Raw genomic sequence first — 20,269 nt, 5'->3', positions numbered from 1 at the left:
TAATTACCTTGAATATTTATTGAAAACGTGGGGCCAGACACTAAACGCACAAATGATTTTTGTTTCATTAGCGTCTATTTTGAAGAGACGAATCTAGGATATCAAAACACATCAGGTCGTGTTCACCAATGCAGATGTTGCAAAACCTCTGGCTGAAACTCGAACGTTTCGACGATGACCTTTAAAATACCATTAGCTCTTACTTGCACCTCAAGCTTTCTGTTTAAACAGTTGTGCATTGTTCAGTGCACCTACAAAAGGGTCAACAAGATATCGAATGGGATAAAATAGTTATTGTAGTCTAATATATAATGAAGTGTAATGTAGTATAATATGCAAAAAGTGTGGAAAATTCGTAGAATATTGTACCTTGTACGCATCAAAGCAGCAATAGAGCTAGTTAATTAACTAGTAATAGAAAGAATGAACTTCTAGTTTTCTACTGCAACTTCTACTTTTCCATAGATACTAATCAATATTATAGTATGTAATTAATGCCGCGCAGTACTACAAGCCACTATTCTATACGAACTACATAATTCTCCAATCATCTCCATCACTGATTTTTTAATAATACTAGCTACGTTATCTACCAGAAAGTATCTAATTAGGTAGATTATACACCAAAGTTTCTCTACAAGAAATTTTCCACTAGTATTAGACACACGATGAATCAGAAAGTGATCAAGTAGATTACCTACCGAATACTTTCTCCACAGGAAAATGAACAATGATGCGTAACGCATTAATTAAACGTAATATCGTTCATAATCACCTAATTAAAAAAATCTGTTACATTCCCATGATAAAGATCAAATTTATATTTACGACTAAGTTAAAGTTAACCAGATACGAAAAGAATTAACAGAAAAATTCGGGGCGTTATAAACAGCTGGCGAGAATGACAATGAATGATTCACTCTGGCCAGAATCAAAATCGACGAATTTACGCATTGTTGAACATACGCTACAAATGCCGCGTGCAGTTTCGAGTAATCACACTTCGATGAGAGCCCCAACGCCTGTCATTTAATCTAAATTTCCATACTCTCGTTTGCACGTTGTCTCGTTTCGCCATGAAAATTCGCGCCATTACATATACATGTATGTATTTTCGCTAGGAGATTTCGCTGATTTTGAAGAAGCTCCAGACGGGAAAAGAACATCTTTCGTCAGGATTAAGCATTACCTCATAAATTCGAGGTGTTACAAGGTATGACAGTAAAGTTCCGAGAATAATACATTTAAAAATTTTATTTTGAAAATTAAACGGATGTGAGACTATCGCCTTTAAAATAGTCAATTTCAATAAAAGGATTAAGTAAAACCACTTCTTTTACGACAAATACAGACAGTCACAAAAAAATTCAGACACTATTTAAAACATTATAACTTTTTTAAAATTGGACCGAACGACTTGAGTTTTTTTGAGAAGTTAGGATTAGTATACCTACTAGATAACGTATACAACAAATTTTAAAAATATTGCAATTTATGGAAATCGCGAAGAAAATAATAAAGGTCACATTTAACAACTTTTTCATCTGAGCTTGTAATGAAAATTTAAAGCATACGTTTTGTAGATTTATGTCAATTACATGTATACATGCTGAAAATTTTATCGAAATCGGTTGATGCAGAAACAAGCGACAAGCATCGAAAGATGTAAGAATCTGCAGATTTATTACTGTTATAGGCCGAAAATCGTGAAATAGTGCGATTCTCACGATTTTTAACCATTTGTAGCTCATAGCAACATTAACCGATTTTGATGAAATTTTCAGCATGTATATAATGGCAAAAAGTTGTTAAATATGATCTTCACAATTTTCTTCGCGATTTTCACAAATTGCAATTTTTTCAAAATTTTTTGGACACATGATCTAGTATACTAATCCTTCTAACTTCTCAAAAAAGTTCAAATCGTTAGGTCAAATTTTTAAAAAGTTATAATGTTCTAAATAGTCTCCGAATCATTTTGTGACCGACTGTATGTGCATTTAAAGATAGAATACATATTTCACGTGCATTTAGTTTACCTAGCATGAGGACTTTATATTTACCATTTTATTACTTAAATTACTATTTCACATAAAGATTTTATTGGATATAGGGGAAAGTCATGCAGTACCGGCCACTCTAAGTTTTTGTACTACAAGTCGGGCTAATGTTGGTAAAAATGAAATTTCAAAAAAGTAATTTGTAGTACAAAGGGTGCTTAATAATAGGGGACAAATCGTTTTTCTTAAATTTTCTCATAAAGATAAATAATTCGTAGATATAAAAAAGTTGTAATTTGTAGCGAACGAAAAATTGTCGTACAATACCGGCCAGCTACTTAGTTAGTAGATTTGAAGGTCTAAGTAATAAATAATGTTAGTAAAAATCATTTAAAAATAGAATAGAACTTTTATTTAGGCACGTCTACAAATATCACAGGTAAAGTGATCGATATTTTCTTGATCCGTACACTCCACGTGAGCCCAACCGTTGCATTTGATGCACTGCACCCAATCTTCGTTGAAGGATTCTTTACAAATGATGCACTCAGTGACTTGTTCGTCAATACCTAGGTTCCTTCTTCGTGAGCTATCTTTTTTCTTACTTATCTCTTCTCGTAACTTCCTTCCTCTCTTGATTTTTTCATTTTTCTTTAGTATTTTCTCAGCTTTTCTTGTTTTTGCTTTCAATTTTTTCTCTGATGTTAGAATTTCAGACTGTTGCGTCCGTCGTTTTCTCTGTGTTATCCTTGTTTCTGAAATATTTGCAGGACTGATGTTTTTAACAATTTTCATAAAATCAGAAGATACGCTTGCTCATTTCGGACATTTTTCTGCAGAAAAACGAAAAAAAAAGAACCTAACGACTTGAATTATAGGAAAAAATAAAAAAAAAAATTTAGCTGGTACTGGACGACTATAAGGTGGCCGGTACTTTACGACATGCACGTGGAAAAACTTTTAGGTTTAATGCATAATATACAAAGCAAATTGCACAAACCGGGTCATTTATGTGTACCTAATAGTCTAAAAATAATGTACGTACTATAACAAAATTATTGAATTACCTGAAAAGTTAGAAATCAGCTATGAAAAATAACTTTTGTCGTACGGAACACCAGCGTAAACGTTAAACGTCATAGAACTCTGGTAATACTGAAGAAAAAAGAACGTCGCCGAAATACGTTGCTCAGAGCTGCAGTATTTATTTATTTATCCATCAATAGTGCAGTCAACTAACAGTGTAAGCGAGATCTAGCTTTGGCCGGTACTGCACGACTCTCCCCTATAGATGAATATAGTATGTTGTCACAACATACACGTATCTTCCAAATTCTTCAAGTCGTGATTTTACTATGTATTTTCTTAAGAACGAATAAAATTTAATGCACAATAAACGTGCAAGCTGACCCCAAAGTTTTGGATGATAGTGTACATTATAAATAAGGTCTGAAAAAAAATGTGATTAACAAGGATCTCCTTAATTCCCAGATTTTACCGTATTCTTTTAATAACTAAGATCCCTACCTTCTTCCTCATCTTTCCTTTTTTAATCAGTAAAAAATGAGAGTAGTTCACGATCGCATTAAATAAAGGATAATCCCGAAACTTTCGGCGAATGCTTTCGGCTGCAGAACCTGTGAATCGTTGTAGAGTCGGAACAGTATCAATTTTTAAATTCAAAATTCTTTTTGTGAAACGCCACAGGGAGACAGTACGAAATTTAAATAACAACCAAGCTTAAAAAGCGATCGAGCTCGATGAAATATATTTTTTAACAGATGTTGCGGATCCACGAAACGAGGGCTGATCGAAGCTTCGTTCCGACCTCGGTGCTATTTTAAAAGTACGTCAGTGAGGGCGTTTTATCTCTCGAATCCGTTCCCGGTCGCGACAACTAAACGAGCAACGATTTATCGTCTTATCTGATTCACCTTTCGAATCAATCTGCCATTTTTAAGTCGATAATCGTATTGCATGAAATGCCGGCGAAGAGAACAATTTTCTCCGCCTTGATCTCCTCTTCGTTGCACTTCCGCGATGCAATCTTCTATTTAGACGATGCTCGCGTTTACTCAACTTGAGCAGTTTCATCTGCGTGACAAAAGAACGATTATCTGTCTCTGATTATCCGTCTTAGGCACCGATTGAAGGCGCAAATTGCAACGCCCCTCCGGCTACGCTGCTTCACGTTTGTTCTTTGTAATTGTCTTCTTCGCGTTTCAATCAATGTATGAATCGTTCTATTGTTTAAATTAATGATTAAGCATTACACTTAAAGCATTTGGTTTCTATGCAAATCAATAATAGAGATACATAAGAATTATTGACACATTTACAGAGACGAGGAGGTGATTCTTTATAAAAAAAAAAAAGTACAAAATGTAGAATAAAATTTTTCGATTGTTTATCTAGTTTCCCATAAAAATGATTCTGAACATAAAAACAGCACAGAATGCTTACAATGTACATATAAGACATATCTTGTGTGTGATCAAAGTGTTAGTTTAAATTATGCTACATAATACTATTATCTAATGTTGGTATTGCAGTGTAAAACTCGTGAATTCAGTTTGTAGAGCGATAGATACGAATGCAAAGTGCTTGAAACGGAAGGATCGAGTGGATGTTGAGGTTTAGGTATTGGATTGCAAGTAGGGTGGGATGATTTTTACAAATTCTATACTATTTATTACTGAAAGTAATTGCTTCGTGTTATTTTATAAAATAAATGATCAAAATTACCAGTTAAACATTGCATTGAACTCGCTTAACTTAAACCTATACTATTATAATTTCATGTTCGAAGTCATTTTTCTGAGAAACTAGACAAGCAATGAAACAACTTTATTCCACAATTTACCAGATTGTACATTCAATTAATTATATGGATATAAATTATTTTTATTCGTTAATCATAACATGGTTTATTAGTACAATTTTTAATCTAAGATACTATTTTTAAAGAGCTATATCTATAAGTACAATTAAATAGGGACATACTTCAATTAGATTTGTATAAATGTTTTAGTACTATCTATTTACCATGAAATCAAAAGATAATTTTTAAACAATAAGTCTTTGAGAAACATGTCTTTGAACTGCAACTAGACTACGAAACAGTATTCTGGAAATAGCAGTAATTTCGTAGACTGTGTTGTTTCTTTACATTGAAGACCTTTATATTAAAAATAAAAAATTAAAATAATGAAAAGAATCAATGAATTTTAGATTGTATCCAATGGGTTTCATTAAGTAATTAATAATTCCATTTTATTCTCACATATACCAAAAGATCTTCAAAAAAACAAATTTCATATTTTAAGGTCTTTTATCCCCCTCCAACTCCTATCACGCTTTCAACACCTAATCGCTCAGTTAAGAATTCTTTTCCCCAGTAAATACCGCATTTAACAACAACTCCAAACATTCTATTCCAAAGTCTAAATCCAGCTTGCTCCAAAACGCTTCGAACTTATAAAAAAAAAAAAGAAAAAAAAAACACCGCGATCATGCGAAAAAACTAAAACCCTTACATCCTATACGTGAACTGAAAGCACCATTTTCTAGCGATCGGCATCGAAACGGGGCTAATGTTAATTCGTTCTCCGATTTCAGCGTTCTGTTTCGCTCGTTCTCCGATTTCACCGTTCACAGAAAGCGGACGCATCCCTCGTGCACGGTGAAATTTATGCGGGTGATAATTCAACGTCTGCCCTCCCGACACGACAATGATAATAACGATGGGAATGATTTAGTTGGATTATCTGCGGCTTCGTGGTTGGTCACGCGGCGGAGACGCACGTGTGTTTCAGGAATTAATGCTTCAAGACGGCCAAAACTATGTCTATCTTCGACACGTCTATATGGAACGTCCGGCTGAAAGAGACAAGCAGCTGAAATTATCCTCTTGCCAAGCCCAACCGATCCGACGCGAGTTATTATTGAAATCTTCCGAGTGATTCTGGTCGACGCGCGGCGACGGACTTTAATTAAATAAATATTTATCTACGTGGCAAAGGTTCGTGAAACCAGCGCCGACCAATCGGGAATCAAGTGTTATTTTCGTTCCGATCGCCTGAAAAACTTTCGACCGTATAGGGGAGAATGATTTTTCAGCCGTGACGGAGGGAACATCGATTGAAAGGATTGTCGAAACATTATTCTTATTTATTCTGGAATATTTTCTGAGAATTATTCCTTCTGATCATTTGCATTTTTTTTTTTTTGTTGGTTAAATGAGCTGGATTTTTTGAAAATATTTTTGAAAGTTCAGAAGACTGGAGTAAAGTGTGTAAGAAAGAATTTTTGTTACGCTGTGGAAAATTACTTCTAGAACGGGGAGTAATTTACAGTCTCTTAGAGAAAGGGAATTCTTACATCTCAATGGAAAATGTATAAAAGATATTAAAAGACACGGACTAATACGAAACTATAATTCTTCACTTAAGAACAAAACAATAATTTCAGAAATAGTTCCAGCAATTCTGCACGTACAGAAAACAGAAAACCACGTAAGGAAAACAATTACACAGTATGTAACAAATGTTCCCAATCTCAAATTGCAAAAACGTTTGATTTACGTACTGACATTTTTTTTTTTTATTTTAAACATTTTGGACATCACTGAGCAGGATTTCCCAACTTATAAAGGTACCATGTTTTCCTTCTTACTGTCTTCCATTCCACACATAATATATTATTAAATTCAGAATCTTTTCTATTTTACATTTTTAATTTACTCTTACTGTATAGCTTGTAATGCATCACAACTTTCAAAAAGAGTAATTTTGTTCTACATGTAATTAAAAATTTCTTCCACTGTTCCGTCGCGCAGGTACGGAACGCGTGGGGTCTTCGTTGACCGGGTTTATGGCACGCTCGCACTCGAAGGTTATTTTTGAGAGCAAAGACGAAAAATAAAGCAACTTCTTACAGAACAATGCCTTTAGAATTTCGACTTTTCCGCGTCCTCAATAACCGAAGACGTGTCATAAACCAGGTATTACTGAAGGGTCAATCCACACGCGCGTATAACGGCACATTCGGCCGAGGGTTGACCTGGCGGGAATTTCCGACGCGTCACCGAAGGACAGCGAAGATTCCACGCACCCGCAGGTAAGGCCCCACTCCTTCCAAGGAAAAGCGCGCTAAGGGCGCAAGGGAAGGGTGGGTGACACCTAAGAGGCACTATTACTGAAGGGTCAATCCACACGCGCGTATAACGGCACTTTCGGCCGAGGGTTGACCTGGCGGGAATTTCCAACGCGTCATCGAAGGACAGCGAAGATTCCACGCACCCGCAGGTAAGGCCCCACTCCTTCCAAGGAAAAGCGCGCTAAGGGCGCAAGGGAAGGGTGGGTGACACCTAAGGGGCACGTTGATTGGTAATTTCTGCGTACGTGAAAAACCAATTAGCGTGCCTTCTTGCACTTGGCGGGGGAGTCACTGCGAACTCCAGAAAAATTCGGGGATCGAAAAATTCATTCGCAAGGTTTCTCTCGTGTGAACAACACACTCTCCAGCCTTTCGAGGAGACACATGTACACTTCGAGTCGCGATCGAATACTCGAGTCTTAAAACAAGTCGTCAATCGTTTCGTGACGCACTCTACGTTTTGCTAACGTTCCGAGCAAGACAAAATTTCGAATTAGTTACCTAAGATTAAACTGGCGGGTAACAGTTGTGGACGCGAGCATTTTGAACAATCAAAAGAGAACGCGACGCGACATCCACTATATTACATATTTTCATTCATTTACTTTTTATTATAGGGCCACTCAGGCAGACGTTTTACGAGCAGAGTTCTCGCTGTTGCTCGCGAACACTGCTACGAGCAAAGCTACGAGCAAGTCGTGAATGAAGTGAGAAACAACGGTAATAGTGAGAGTGTAGACTCGTATTAGATAGGCATGTGTTGATATGTTCGTGAGGTGTTTCGTACCATCGCGATGCATTGGTTACTTTTTCCAGAACATACAATCGGTATTGCTTTTTCAGTCCGAGCGATCACTAGGGCAATTTAGTAAATTCATATAGTGGCCCACCAAAAGATCGTTGCTCCAGTAAGCGCGGCTTACTGTTCGAATATCGCTCCGTACTCCAGTTTGTCTGACCACTTCACATAGAGCATCTCCGAAATCGGTAGAACCTACTGTAACCCAACCGAAAATCGATTTTTACTAAATTCAGGTACCCAAAACAACAATTATTTCTAAAAATCTAATTCAAGAAATCATAAAAAAATATTGTCTTATCATTCATATTGATTAATTGTAAACAAAAACACTTAAGCCGGGAAAATAAGTGTTATTCTATAACTCTCTTGTATTAAGGGTATACTCGCTCAAGTGTGCGAGAGATGGGCAGTTTTTAAAAATTCTTTTCATAACTTGTTTCATTTTTCCTACTAAAAGGTCGACATAATTCATCGGTTTATTCATACGTCACTAACATTTTCATGTGGTTACATTAAACAGTGAGAAATATTTACCGAGATAGATGTATTAATATGCGGACATAGCCAAAAATTCTTCATTCTTGACATGATTACGTTCGTTGTAATCATTAGAAATAAGAATAACTACGTTTATTTTAATCCGTGAACTTGCCTCTATATGCACTACCTCAATCATTCATTGAAATCGAAGAGAAATAAAAACGGTCAATTGAAGGAAAAAATTTCATTTTAAACAAAATTTTTTTAGTTTAACCTGTTGTAAGACGGGGAAATGTTTATATTTTTATAATTTTAGTAGGGTCGATAAAGAGAGGTAAAGACATATGTATAATTTGTAGTTAATAGTTATATTAGTTTCTAAAAAATCATGTCAACTAATTTGAAAAACATAGTTTCAAGAAAAACGCGTTTAAAGTTTTTCATGCAATTTACACATATGCTATCTGCACGTTTGACTTCAGTATGTAACTTCATAAATATTCCGAAATTTTCAAAACTTCTATCAGTAGAAAACTTTAAAACCTTCAGGTTAACAGAAAATAGAAAAAAAAATCGGTTTCTTCTTAGACGCAATAGTATTATAAAATCATGTTTCAAATTCTCAGTCTTCCAAATTAATCAACTTTAACTCTGAAAAGGAAACACTTAAACAAACGTATACAACTAAAACTCTTCGAATACGGAATATTCAAGGGCGAAACATTTTCCGATAAGAAATTTCCCGCGAATCGAGGTAACGGCAATTATCGTTAATCGGAAGTCCCAATCGCGAGCGACGCTCGTCAGGCATTCATCGGCCAGATTTACGTCGCCCCCTTCTTCTTCGTTTCTTCGTTCGAAGCGAGTCCGTTGCCAGATCTAAAACCGTCGTACCGACAATGACGTAGAATCTGAGTAAATCGCATCCGTTGTCCGCTGATTTTGCATTAAACGCCGCCCGACTAATCTTTCTTATTCCGCGTATAGCAGCGTACCGCTTCGTCGCGTCGATTTAATTTCGCGCCTGAAACTTCTCCTTTGTCTTTAAAAGCTCGACTATCCTCGATGGGATCGTCAATGGGAAGTCGCTTTGTCGCTGGGCCTGCTCCGCCGCCGCGTTTCAAACAAGAAAAGAAAGAAGCTACGGGAGTTTTGATGAATCGCCTGAAATACTTTACCGGCGGATACCGAACTGTTCGTTTCTATTTTCGCGTTCGCGCTCACGGTGTTGAGGCAAATCGTTACGTTACGAACAGGCAACGTTTGTTGAAAAAAAAAAAAAAAAAAAAACAGTTTCTTGTTCCGTTCGCACGCGTCGATTATACGCTGCTGTAAATTTTCTTCATGGTCTGTAAACGCAGGGGGAAAGTAAGATATCTTTATGGTGTTGATTTTCCGGGTGTTGAATTAAAAAAAGAAAAAATATAATCCTCTGGTCTGTTTAACGATAATTAATGATTTCATGACGCGGATAATTTTTTGACGAAATATCGAATATTTGTGAAGATTAAATACTTCGTGATTGAATTAAGGAAAATAAGATTTCTTCGTTTTTTGACAAAAAGCGTAATTTCGAAGAGAAATTCGAAATTTTTGGAGAAATTAAGTTGTACATACTTGTGCGTAAAAAAATAATTAATCCTAGGAAGCTCAAAATTTAGAAAGTTCAATTTAAATTTACAATCATTAAATACAATTACTTTCCGACAAAAACAGATTATTTTGTGAAAAAAACCAAACTGAAGTTTAAAATTTTGTAGACGTTATTTATCCTCCCTCAGGCTTCCTAAAGTTAAACTGAACGTATAAGGGCAGAAGAAGATCGAAAATAGAAACTTCCTCAGTTATGGAAATTTTAATTCTTGTATAATTTTATTTAAATTCCCTGTTTGAAGTGACTGTTGAATTCCTCCTAAATCTGGATGAAATCTGCATTAGAGTACCTGGTATAAATATTAAATTTGAATATGGTTTAAGTTAATTGTCAAATTGGAATGAAGTTTAAATTAAATATTATTTTCCGATTAGTTTCAGACCAGGAATTAAAAATGGAGCATGTGTTAGTTAACTCTAGTTTACGTTTCGTTTAGAATCGAAGTTTACGCTTTCCTTGCCTCGCCGATTTTATGTGTTAGCCTCGGGTAAACTGAGTTAGGTTTGAATCGTATCATCACGTGCAATGAAACCTCGGATCGTTCCAAATATTATCAAATAACGGTAGAAATTTATAGAATCTCGAATAACCTAACTGTCGCATTAAATTCTAGAACGTGGAAACCTTTCAAATAGCAATATTAACATGTAATAAAATAACACAATTACAGGTATATTGAAAATCTCTTTTTCTATAAAAATCTTTACAAATGAACATAGTAGATCAACCGCATTAATGTTAATAAGACATTCCAACACCTCAGTATTCGTAACCTTTTTCCAAAGTCCCTGGATATTTGTACTAGATATTGTTTAAATATTTGCATTACTGAAATTCCGGAAAAGCTTCCAAGTGAAAAATTGGTCTCTTATCAAAACTGTGTTTAATTTTCTCTAAAAAAAAAAATGCATAAATCGTTTTCTGATGAAATTGGCTGATTCACTTCATTTTATGCCAATTAGCTTTATCGCGTGCATTAACGTGATACTTCCATAAACTGTCGACTTCGAATAGCAGTTCTATTCATTTCACTCTATTTCATTAAACTTTTTGCTAAATATCACAAGAAAGGTTGTTACATCGATGATTATTTCCTAAAATTAAAAAATCACACCAATCCAACGTATGAATTTCACAACTGTTTAATTTACGGTGCCTGATCCACCCACGTTCGACAATATGTTCCATCGAAATTTATTACGTAACTAATAAACAAAGTTTGTTAATCATACGTAAAATTACTTGGCCGACTCTAAGCTCGCAATTGCAATTTCATTATGAAAATTACGAATGCATAAGGAGTACTTTTAAAAAAAAACTTTAATCTTAGAAATTTACAAATCTAATTACGGTATTCGTGTAAAATTTTCGTGGTAATCACCCGTGGAGAGGGCAAGTTGACAGGTGCTAACGAAAGCTCGGAATCCTGCTCACGCGTACACTTTATTCATTGTTGGTGGTGCCGCGGGCATCATGCCCGATCCTCACCGCGACCGAATAAAGTTACGCGCCAAATAAAGTTGGTAAATCCCACCGAAATCCGCGGATCGAAATAAGTCCGCTTATCCTTGACGAATATCAGAATGAACCGAGTTTCTCGAGCGACCGTCGACGAACAGAAGTCTCTCTGAATTTATTTTTGGCGTGCACGTATCGTACTCTCGGTAAAACCGCCTTAAATCTCGGTACGTCGCTTTTCGGATTCTACGACTGATTATCCGTTTATCGATGCACCCATTTCATTGCATTAACCACAAAAGCTAGAGTGCACTAAAATTTGAGATTTGAGGCAGTCGTGAAAGAGAGAAAGAGGGAGAACACGACGAAACGTTTGTAATAAACGCCCACGTAGGGGCGCCAGCGACGAACCTTAGTTACCGTAATCGCACGTGTCACCTATACGTGTCGTCACTTACTTCTTGGATCTTGTAGCTAGTCCGGATGGTTTTGCGCTTGGTGGTGGTGACCTCGTAACTCTCCTCGACGGTGGGTGCCTTATCGTCCTCATTGTTGTTGTTGTTGTTATTACCGCTGTTCAAGACACCCTCGTCATTCCCCGACGAGGCGTCAGGACCGAGGACGTCCGTGGCATCCATCCCCGCGTTCTCTGTATCAGCTTCCAGGTTGAACGATCGTGTCAACGAACGGTCCGTTCGAGGGAAATTCGAAACGTGATATCGATACTTTGATTGTTTTTCGATTCACACGCGGGTGTCGTGAGACAGGGGGTTATGTACGCCGGGCGTCGTGGAATTCACGAACGAACACGCCCGAAACAACTGCGAATTGGCCCGTGCACCGACCGCACGAAAAACTTCGACGAGCAACCGACGAAACTATTCCGGGATCGGCGAAGTTCTGCACGAAGCGGAGAGACTGGCCGTACTAAAGCACCGCGGTTCGAGAAACCCGCCGCGAACGCGTTCTCGCGCGTCTTTCAACGGCGAAAATAGATCGTCAAGTTTTCCTGAAGGAACTGCACGCGTCGTGCCTCAGCTAGTGTCGAACTCGTCGTTCACCGCAACGATAAACACTCGACACGAATCGTATTCGATAGGAACCACCGCCTGTTTCGGTACTGGACTACACCCGGTGTTTCCTTTCAAAATCGTGTATGACGGCGACTGCGAGAAAACCGAGCCACGAAGCCGCACAACTGCCATCAGTGAGGCTTATCGATTATGACAAAAATCGATTCTTACGATATACCATGGCTTCCTTTCATGGTGTAACTTACCTATTTCACTCATATTGGATACGTACTTATATCTGTAAGAAATATTCATTTTCTTTGGAAAATGAATAAATTTGTGAACAATTAATAGAGCGCAAATGATGAAGTAAAATTATTCATGCGATTTATGGCGCGATGTTTTAAAATTTCGTTTCATTCAAAGATAATTTTAAAATTCATTTTTAAATATACTTTGTTTTCCACATTCTGTACGTAAAGTCTTTAAATACATTTACGCGTGTGATAAAGAACCATTTTGTGATAAAATTAAATTGTTTACGCGTTGGAAAAACGAAAGTTACCCATCGTGTGTTCTAGGTGTCAAATTTTAGATGTGCACGCCATCTGATAGAATGCGGGTTAACTAAAAGTATAGGAGTACATGATTAAAAAGTTCCATTATTTTGTATCTCTTAATCACGATCTGTAGGATCAATGATATTTTATTTTTCTTTTAATACCAATACAACTATTCGTTCGAGATATTCGTCACTATAAATATATTTGTAAAAATCACAGCGAAGTTAATAAGGCATTTTCAAACGCAAACATGTATATCCACGGTACATTTTGCTGCGTTCATCAGGCTTAACGTGTTCAAATAAGCGTAATCTGCCAACAATTTTATTGTAACACGAAGTTTTTAAATAAACAAGGCGTGGCAACAATTTCTCGTAACATCGAAATCACCGATTAACTCGTTCGTATAAATGCATCCAGAAGCTTCTTAGCCCGTAATCGATCAATAATTTATGAGTTTTCATAATTCTTCAATTGTATCAGGTTCTCGGGTCTGTACACCCCAACTTCCGTAATGATGCCTTTAATAAGACTAGCTGGGGTTACATCAAAAGCTGGATTCCAGCATTGTATTCCATGCGCGGCGACTCGTTGGTCATTTATATGTGTCAGTTCCCTTTCTGGCCTTTCTTCGATAACAATATGATCACCACTAGGGATACTGAAGTCTATAGAGGTTCGTGGAGCCGCCACATAGAAAGGAACATTGTGGTACTTAGCGACTATGGCAATCTGAAATTTTTATAATAAAAGTGGTTACATGTAACGAATATATTAGAGACTTCAAGAGATATAACTGTCGCATGTATTACTTGATAGGTTCCAATTTTGTTAGCCGTATCACCATTCGCGGCAACCCTATCTGCACCAACTACCACTGCAGAGATATTCCTTGATTTCATTAGTGCTGCTACCATGCCGTCGCAAATGAGGGTAGCGGGAATTTTTTCATATACTAATTCGTATGCAGTCAGTCTTGCTCCTTGATTGTATGGTCTAGTTTCAGAACAATATGCCTGTTCTGTAAGTATAATTAGTACTGCATAACTTTATCACATCTTGTCTAATGTGTCAAAACTAGAGACATGCAAACGTTACCAAGACTATTTTTCTTATGAAGGGATCTAATAACACCTAAAGCTGTGCCATAACCTGCTGTTGCAAGGCTGCCAGTGTTACAGTGCGTCAAAATCCTGACAAAATTATCTCCAGACACATTCTTCAATATCTCCTGTGCTCCAAAGTCACCAATAGCTTTGTTATCGGCAATATCCTTCTCCAGCATGGCTTCTATGGCTTCAATAAATCTACAAACATTATCGTTCATAGTATCGACATTAAAACTAAATTTATTTGCTCACATTAAACCAATCTTTGTACCTTTCTTTCATTTCCGTTACATTAACAGTCTCATCTTTACTAAGTTTATTAGCCAACTGTATTAATTCATCTGCTGCGATTTTCATATTAACAGCAGTTGGACGAGCAGAGACCAAGTAATTCAATTTGCCCTCTACATCCCGGCGTAGGCTCTTCTTATCCATATATTCCTCATTCTTAATCTCTGTCGCCAAACTTAGACAGCCCACAATGGCTATAGCTGGTGCACCTCGAACCTGTGAAAATCACAGAAAATCAAACTACAAGAAATACAACTGCAGCATCAATTCACTCCACTAAAACGGTGAAACCATTTCGCACACGACGAGCAATTTAAATCAACTAATTCCTCCAATTAAAATTCCGTTCGCGCGAATCACTTCAAATTGCTGCAGTTTCCTTTACTGCGATTTAACTACTTTAACGTTCCACTTCTTATTGTTCGCCAATCGGCACGTCCGGGCGCGATTTCTCTCGCAATTCTACCCGTATGCAGTCGACGTTGACACGAACAAAATTGACCGTGATAGAAATGAAATTTTACCATTCTATTCACCCATTTAGAAACATACCTGCATGCTATTGATGACCTTCCAGCCATCCTCCACGCCTTTGACAGGGATGTATCGTGAGATCGCCGGCAACAGTATCTGATCGAGTATCTCCAGCTTGCCGTTTTCCCATTTAATCGCTTGCAGCGTCATTTCGATCCGTCAAAGGCGAACACGTGTCCTGTATAGCACTGGCTGGCAAAATACGTGCAGATTCGAGACGCGGCTAGCAGAACCGCGGCTTCGTAGTTTCTGAATGAAACGAAATCCCGTTCATTTGAAGCTCACGTGCACTTCGAACGGCCGTGACTCGAGGCCTATCGTAACGACGTATCGTGAATCTATCACGTGTACATACGTAGCTTGCATCTATGTATGAATTAGCCCTGATCAGCGCCATCTGTTGACCGAACGTGCAACTAAACACCCTCTTAGACGGAAGTCCTGTTGCGCGAATCGTTCAAATTATTTCGCGTTCACGGCAGTTCTGCGAAAAATTCGCAACCGGGCGCGGAATCTCCAAGATATTCAGGGAATGTCTAATAATGCCAAACAAAATTCCAGAATAAGCGAGCCGCGTTCTTCGCGCATTTCATTAACTGGCCTTTGATACTGATAATAAAACAGGCGACGCGTCTTGCCTCGCTCATTTCAACGCGTTTTGAGTAACTTCTCTCTTGGACGAGTAAACACAGTATCGCTATATAGATATACAAATTCTTGGGAAGAAAATGATTTGTTTTTCAAATAAATGTCAAATTTTCACAGTTATTTCTCGAGAGGAAATTCATATCTAGTGAACTTTATAAAATCAATTTACTTGATAATCATAATTACAAAGTAGCTTTAAGTGCTTACATTCAGGAAAAACAAAGAAACAAAATGAACGGAGTGCTATGTAATGTTCAAAACTTTGATGTACAAAAAGGAGCACTTAAAAGTTCTTCTATCAGCTGATTAGCATTTCAGGCGATTCCTGTTCATAAATCTTTGCCATCTCTAGCCTTTCACCACTGTACCGGGGCTGTGTACAAAAATTACAGTCGATGGAAGTTCAGCTTTCAATCAATATACCGAAAGACACCTCTTCTCGTCCCTTCTCGATAATCAATTTTCCCACGTTTACATGAAAAACAGTGTTCGAAACTTCTAACATGCACTCGTTTCAAACTTAAACGATCTTTATCATATCTCGAACAACTTTCAGCAAATCAGAAGCCCACACCAAAACTCGTGCTTATCATATCGTAACATAAACATGTGCAAATAATTCTTCTTGTAGTTATATCTTCTACGTACATTGCAAGATAAATGTAGCACACCGTGTCGACGATAACGATGAAAATCACATTACAAACAATTTCTGTTGTTTTTCACGAATCAGCTACGTATCAGAAATTTCAAGGAAAATTATGAAATATTTACTTCAACAAAATGCAATAAAGTTTAATTAAACATTAATCTTTCTGTTGCGATAATTTACTTCTCCATTACTCTTGTGTTGCTCATAGTATGTATTGCAAGATTTTTGTTCAGATTTTTTTCATACATTTTCAAGAAAACATTTGAATATATAGGTACTATACATCTTATTCAATCATAATTTAATATATTTTATTATTCTTCTTACCTACTACCGTGGAAATGATTAAAAATTTCTGCAAAACTTTAAAACAAAGTTACAGTAGAGTATTAAATAATGCCGGTGATTACAAAAGTGATTTAAGTCAAAAATCTTTTCCGATACACCCAAAGAAAAATGCCCAAGTATCTCGAAACGAAAAATATATAACTTAGGCCATTTTCATAATCACCGACAAAATAATACAGAAACAACGATAATACTGAATTCTTGATACTTTTTTTACTCTAACAATGAATCAAAGAATAGCTTCGTTTGCTGAATAATGGTACTTTTCCCTCTCATGGCTATCGTGGCCTAAATTTGCCCCATCCTACTAAATCAAATTTCCAATATTCGAATGAACACAAAAAACGTGTTATGAATAACAATTGGTGAAAGCCGCGAGAACGTTTTCCAGCGTCGCGAAACTTAAGCTGCACGCGCTTCGGTACAAAGAAAATCGCTCTTATTCCCGACGCAATTTGTGGCTTTGATCCTTTACATGATTCGAGACGGTTGCGTGTTCGCTCGTGACCGAATGCTCACAGCATATTTCAAGTGCAAACTATCCCATTTACTTGCCGCGTTCAAAAAAAAAAACCTTTGCATTTTAAAATAGACTGCACTTTTCGCCCAGCCTCGCTACGGTAATGTCGCCAGGTGAATTTCGATTGTTTCCGCGTGGTTTTTCGCGAACGTTCTTCACTGACGACGGAATCAAACATATCGCGGAGGTAGAAAGAACTTCAGGTCCCATAGAATTCCGCACGGATACTTGGGGAACCGATGAAGATTCAAGAGAACGAGACGTGTTCGAATTTTGTACAGTTATCGAATCAACTTACGAGCAACCCAAGTATTTTTCGGGAAGGAGACGATTAATTTCAAGTTATTCATCATTGATACCCGTGGGCCACGGCCACATAAAAGTGTGACAAGTGATTTTCTTGTAACGTTTTAAGACTAAATGGTTCTTTTTTTTTTTACAAAACATAAGAGATAAAGCTATCGTCTCTCCCAGTAGGTTAATTTCAACATGCTCCCTACTATTTTCTATGAAACATAAATTTTCGCAAATTTCGACTGCTCTTTTTCAGACAAATAATATTTATTCAAACCATTTTTTCTTTTTGGTGTTTTCGATTTTCACGACACCGTAAACATTTATTGTATATTGTTACTAAAAACGAAAAAATGTGTTACACTTTATGTAATTAGATCAGTCGTTTATTCCTCGTTATTTAGTGTAAAATATAGCACTACTGGCCGTTTCAGTGATAACTTAGGGTCACGTGTTTACACTTTCCTCGTCACTGTATACCTAATAAAAAACATTTCAGGAGTATTATTTAATGAAAAATTATGAAATTAAAAAGTAAATGTAAGGCGTTGTGCGACGCGCCTAGGCAACGACCGCGGGACCCGAGCCGCAGGGGCCCTAGACTTGCAGGGCCCTAACGGCCGAAGAAGCGTATAAAAACGGGAAAAAGGGCAGCGGCCCACACATTATCGTACCGAACCATCGACCAGCGAACCAACAGCATTTTAATATCCGACGTTTTAAGCCCTTGTAATTCTTTTCTCTCACATAAATGAGTTTTTCTCGTAAAACCTGTGTTCATACTCTGTTTTACGATGTATGTAATGTGATTCACGTGTCGATTCTTGCTTACACTTTCAGAATTTCAGGTATAGTTTTAATCTGTATAATTACACTGGATAAATGGGTTAAATAAATGGTGTTCACTGTTAACTTACTTGGCGCGGAAGGACGTCTTAACGCTTAGAAAATCGCAGTCGAAGCGAAAGTGAAAAACTCGTAAGGGCACGACAGAAAGTCTGTTGTCCACTTGAGAAATAGAGACCAGGACTGCCTCAGCCTTTTACCCAGGTCTCTTAGGTATAAACAGTTACAGGTCTATGGGTCTGGTGACATCTGGTCTATTACATTATTTTCACCAGCAATGTTTCTCATATACAGGGTGTCCGGTAACGCTGGGATCACCCGGAAATGGGGGGTTGCTGGGGTGACCCTGAACAACTTTTTCCTTATCCAAAATGTAGTTTGAAGCTTCGTTTTCGAGTTATTAACGAAGAACACTGGCAAATCACAGCGCTCAGGGACGGACGACCCGACAGTAACATCAGCTGTTTCGGATTACCTGGAAAGGTCGGGATCGACACACTGACCCAGTGTCAACGACCCACTTCCGTCGAAGCAGGTTCATTCGTGGATGAATGGGTAGGTTTTTCATAAGTAATAAAACACTTTATTCCCTTCGGATAACGAATAAAAGTATCGAACACAGTTATTAAACGACTTATTTGTTATTCATGAAAAAAAAAATACGTTTTGTAGATCAATGTCAATGACACACACGCTGAAAATTTCATCGAAATCGGTTAATGTTTCTATGAGCTACAAACGGTTAAAGATTGTGAAAATCGCAGTATCACGACTTTTGGCGTAAAACTGTAATTAATCTGCAGATTCTTACATCTTTCGATGCTTGTCGCTTGTTTCTCCATCCAGCGATTTCGATGTAACACAATTCATTTTTGCTTACTGACTGACGCATTATTATTAGTAATAATCCAACAGGTTAAATGTGGAAATTGGCAAAAACATCAGGTCTTCCATTGTTTGCACAATTACAAAAAGTTATCAGATAAGTGTGTATTGCGTATTTAATTGATTCAACGTGATTGCAGAGTGATACAATCTGATGTCTACGCGTCATTATTGTTACGATAAGATATTGCACAATATAAGAAGCAACGTTATCAAAGATTAATTTATTCATGACAGAATTAAAAAACTTATAAACTCGCATATTTCGGGCATGAGCATTCAAATTCAAGGTCACCTTAAGATTATCAAAGTGCGGGTCGTTAAATTCGTCTTTTTATTGGTATCATCGAAAGAAACATGAAAAGAAATATTAGATTACGCTTGAAACGATAAAAATTACGTTAAATTCTCAGTAACTATCATTTTAGGGAGGACAATAGTGTAAAAATTTGATATTTATCGCATCCAAATTATAGAAGCTACGCGATACGTGTTATCGAGTAGAAACTATTTTCCTCGGTATACTATTTTATAATCTAAAAAATAAAAAAATACTAAAGTTACAATGTGTTTATTTATTTTCTATCTAATTTGCCAAAATAAATAAAACTTAATTGATTATCTAAACGTTATAAATGCTAAAAAAGAAATTTCTATTGTCACTTCGTAAGAATGTTTTGTTTAAAAAAAGAAGAAGTGTCAATGCACAATAGAGAGAGGATAACAATCGACACGAAACGAATTTGAAAATCGCCATAGATACAATAGAATGTCACATTCGAGTTGATCGAATTTTTGACTGGCACGCATGAGACACATGTTCGAGGGTTGTCACGATGAAGGATAGGATCGTTTCCATTAATCAACGTAGCTTGTGTCCCTGCTAATTTTTGGTGAAAAATTTCGACTGTATACAGCGTGACTCGTCAATGATTGATTTGCCTGGTTGTACGAGAAATAATTAATAATATAAGCCGTGAATAGTGAATGTTCTCGTAACACGAATTACTCTGAA

General features: G+C 37.0%; 2 protein-coding genes across 6 annotated transcripts in view; both read right to left on the bottom strand.

Annotated features, from left to right (window-relative positions):
- LOC108575465 (tropomodulin) overlaps positions 1-12,460 on the bottom strand; it is a 205,887-nt gene extending 193,427 nt beyond the window's left edge. For all 5 annotated transcript variants that reach the window (XM_017938266.1, XM_017938267.1, XM_017938265.1 and 2 more), the window contains exon 1: positions 12,010-12,460. In XM_017938266.1, the coding sequence (XP_017793755.1) occupies positions 12,010-12,189 (180 nt within the window). In that variant the 5' untranslated portion in view covers positions 12,190-12,460. The remainder of the gene's footprint in view (positions 1-12,009) is intronic.
- Positions 12,461-13,488: 1,028 nt separating this feature from the next.
- Positions 13,489-15,375, bottom strand: LOC108575467 (methylthioribose-1-phosphate isomerase). The gene is made up of 5 exons (XM_017938282.1): positions 15,080-15,375; positions 14,508-14,743; positions 14,226-14,434; positions 13,940-14,148; positions 13,489-13,859 (listed from the first exon to the last, which is right to left on the bottom strand). The coding sequence occupies exons 1-5, from the start codon at positions 15,209-15,211 to the stop codon at positions 13,578-13,580; spliced, it is 1,068 nt and encodes a 355-aa protein (XP_017793771.1). The 5' UTR covers positions 15,212-15,375; the 3' UTR covers positions 13,489-13,577.
- Between the last annotated feature and the right edge of the window lie 4,894 nt (positions 15,376-20,269).

Source organism: Habropoda laboriosa, unplaced genomic scaffold (genome assembly GCF_001263275.1).
Source record: "Habropoda laboriosa isolate 0110345459 unplaced genomic scaffold, ASM126327v1 scaffold259, whole genome shotgun sequence".
Taxonomy (NCBI): domain Eukaryota; kingdom Metazoa; phylum Arthropoda; class Insecta; order Hymenoptera; family Apidae; genus Habropoda; species Habropoda laboriosa.
The sequence above is the reverse complement of the archived record's forward strand: the minus strand, read 5'-3'. Positions and strand labels throughout refer to the sequence as shown.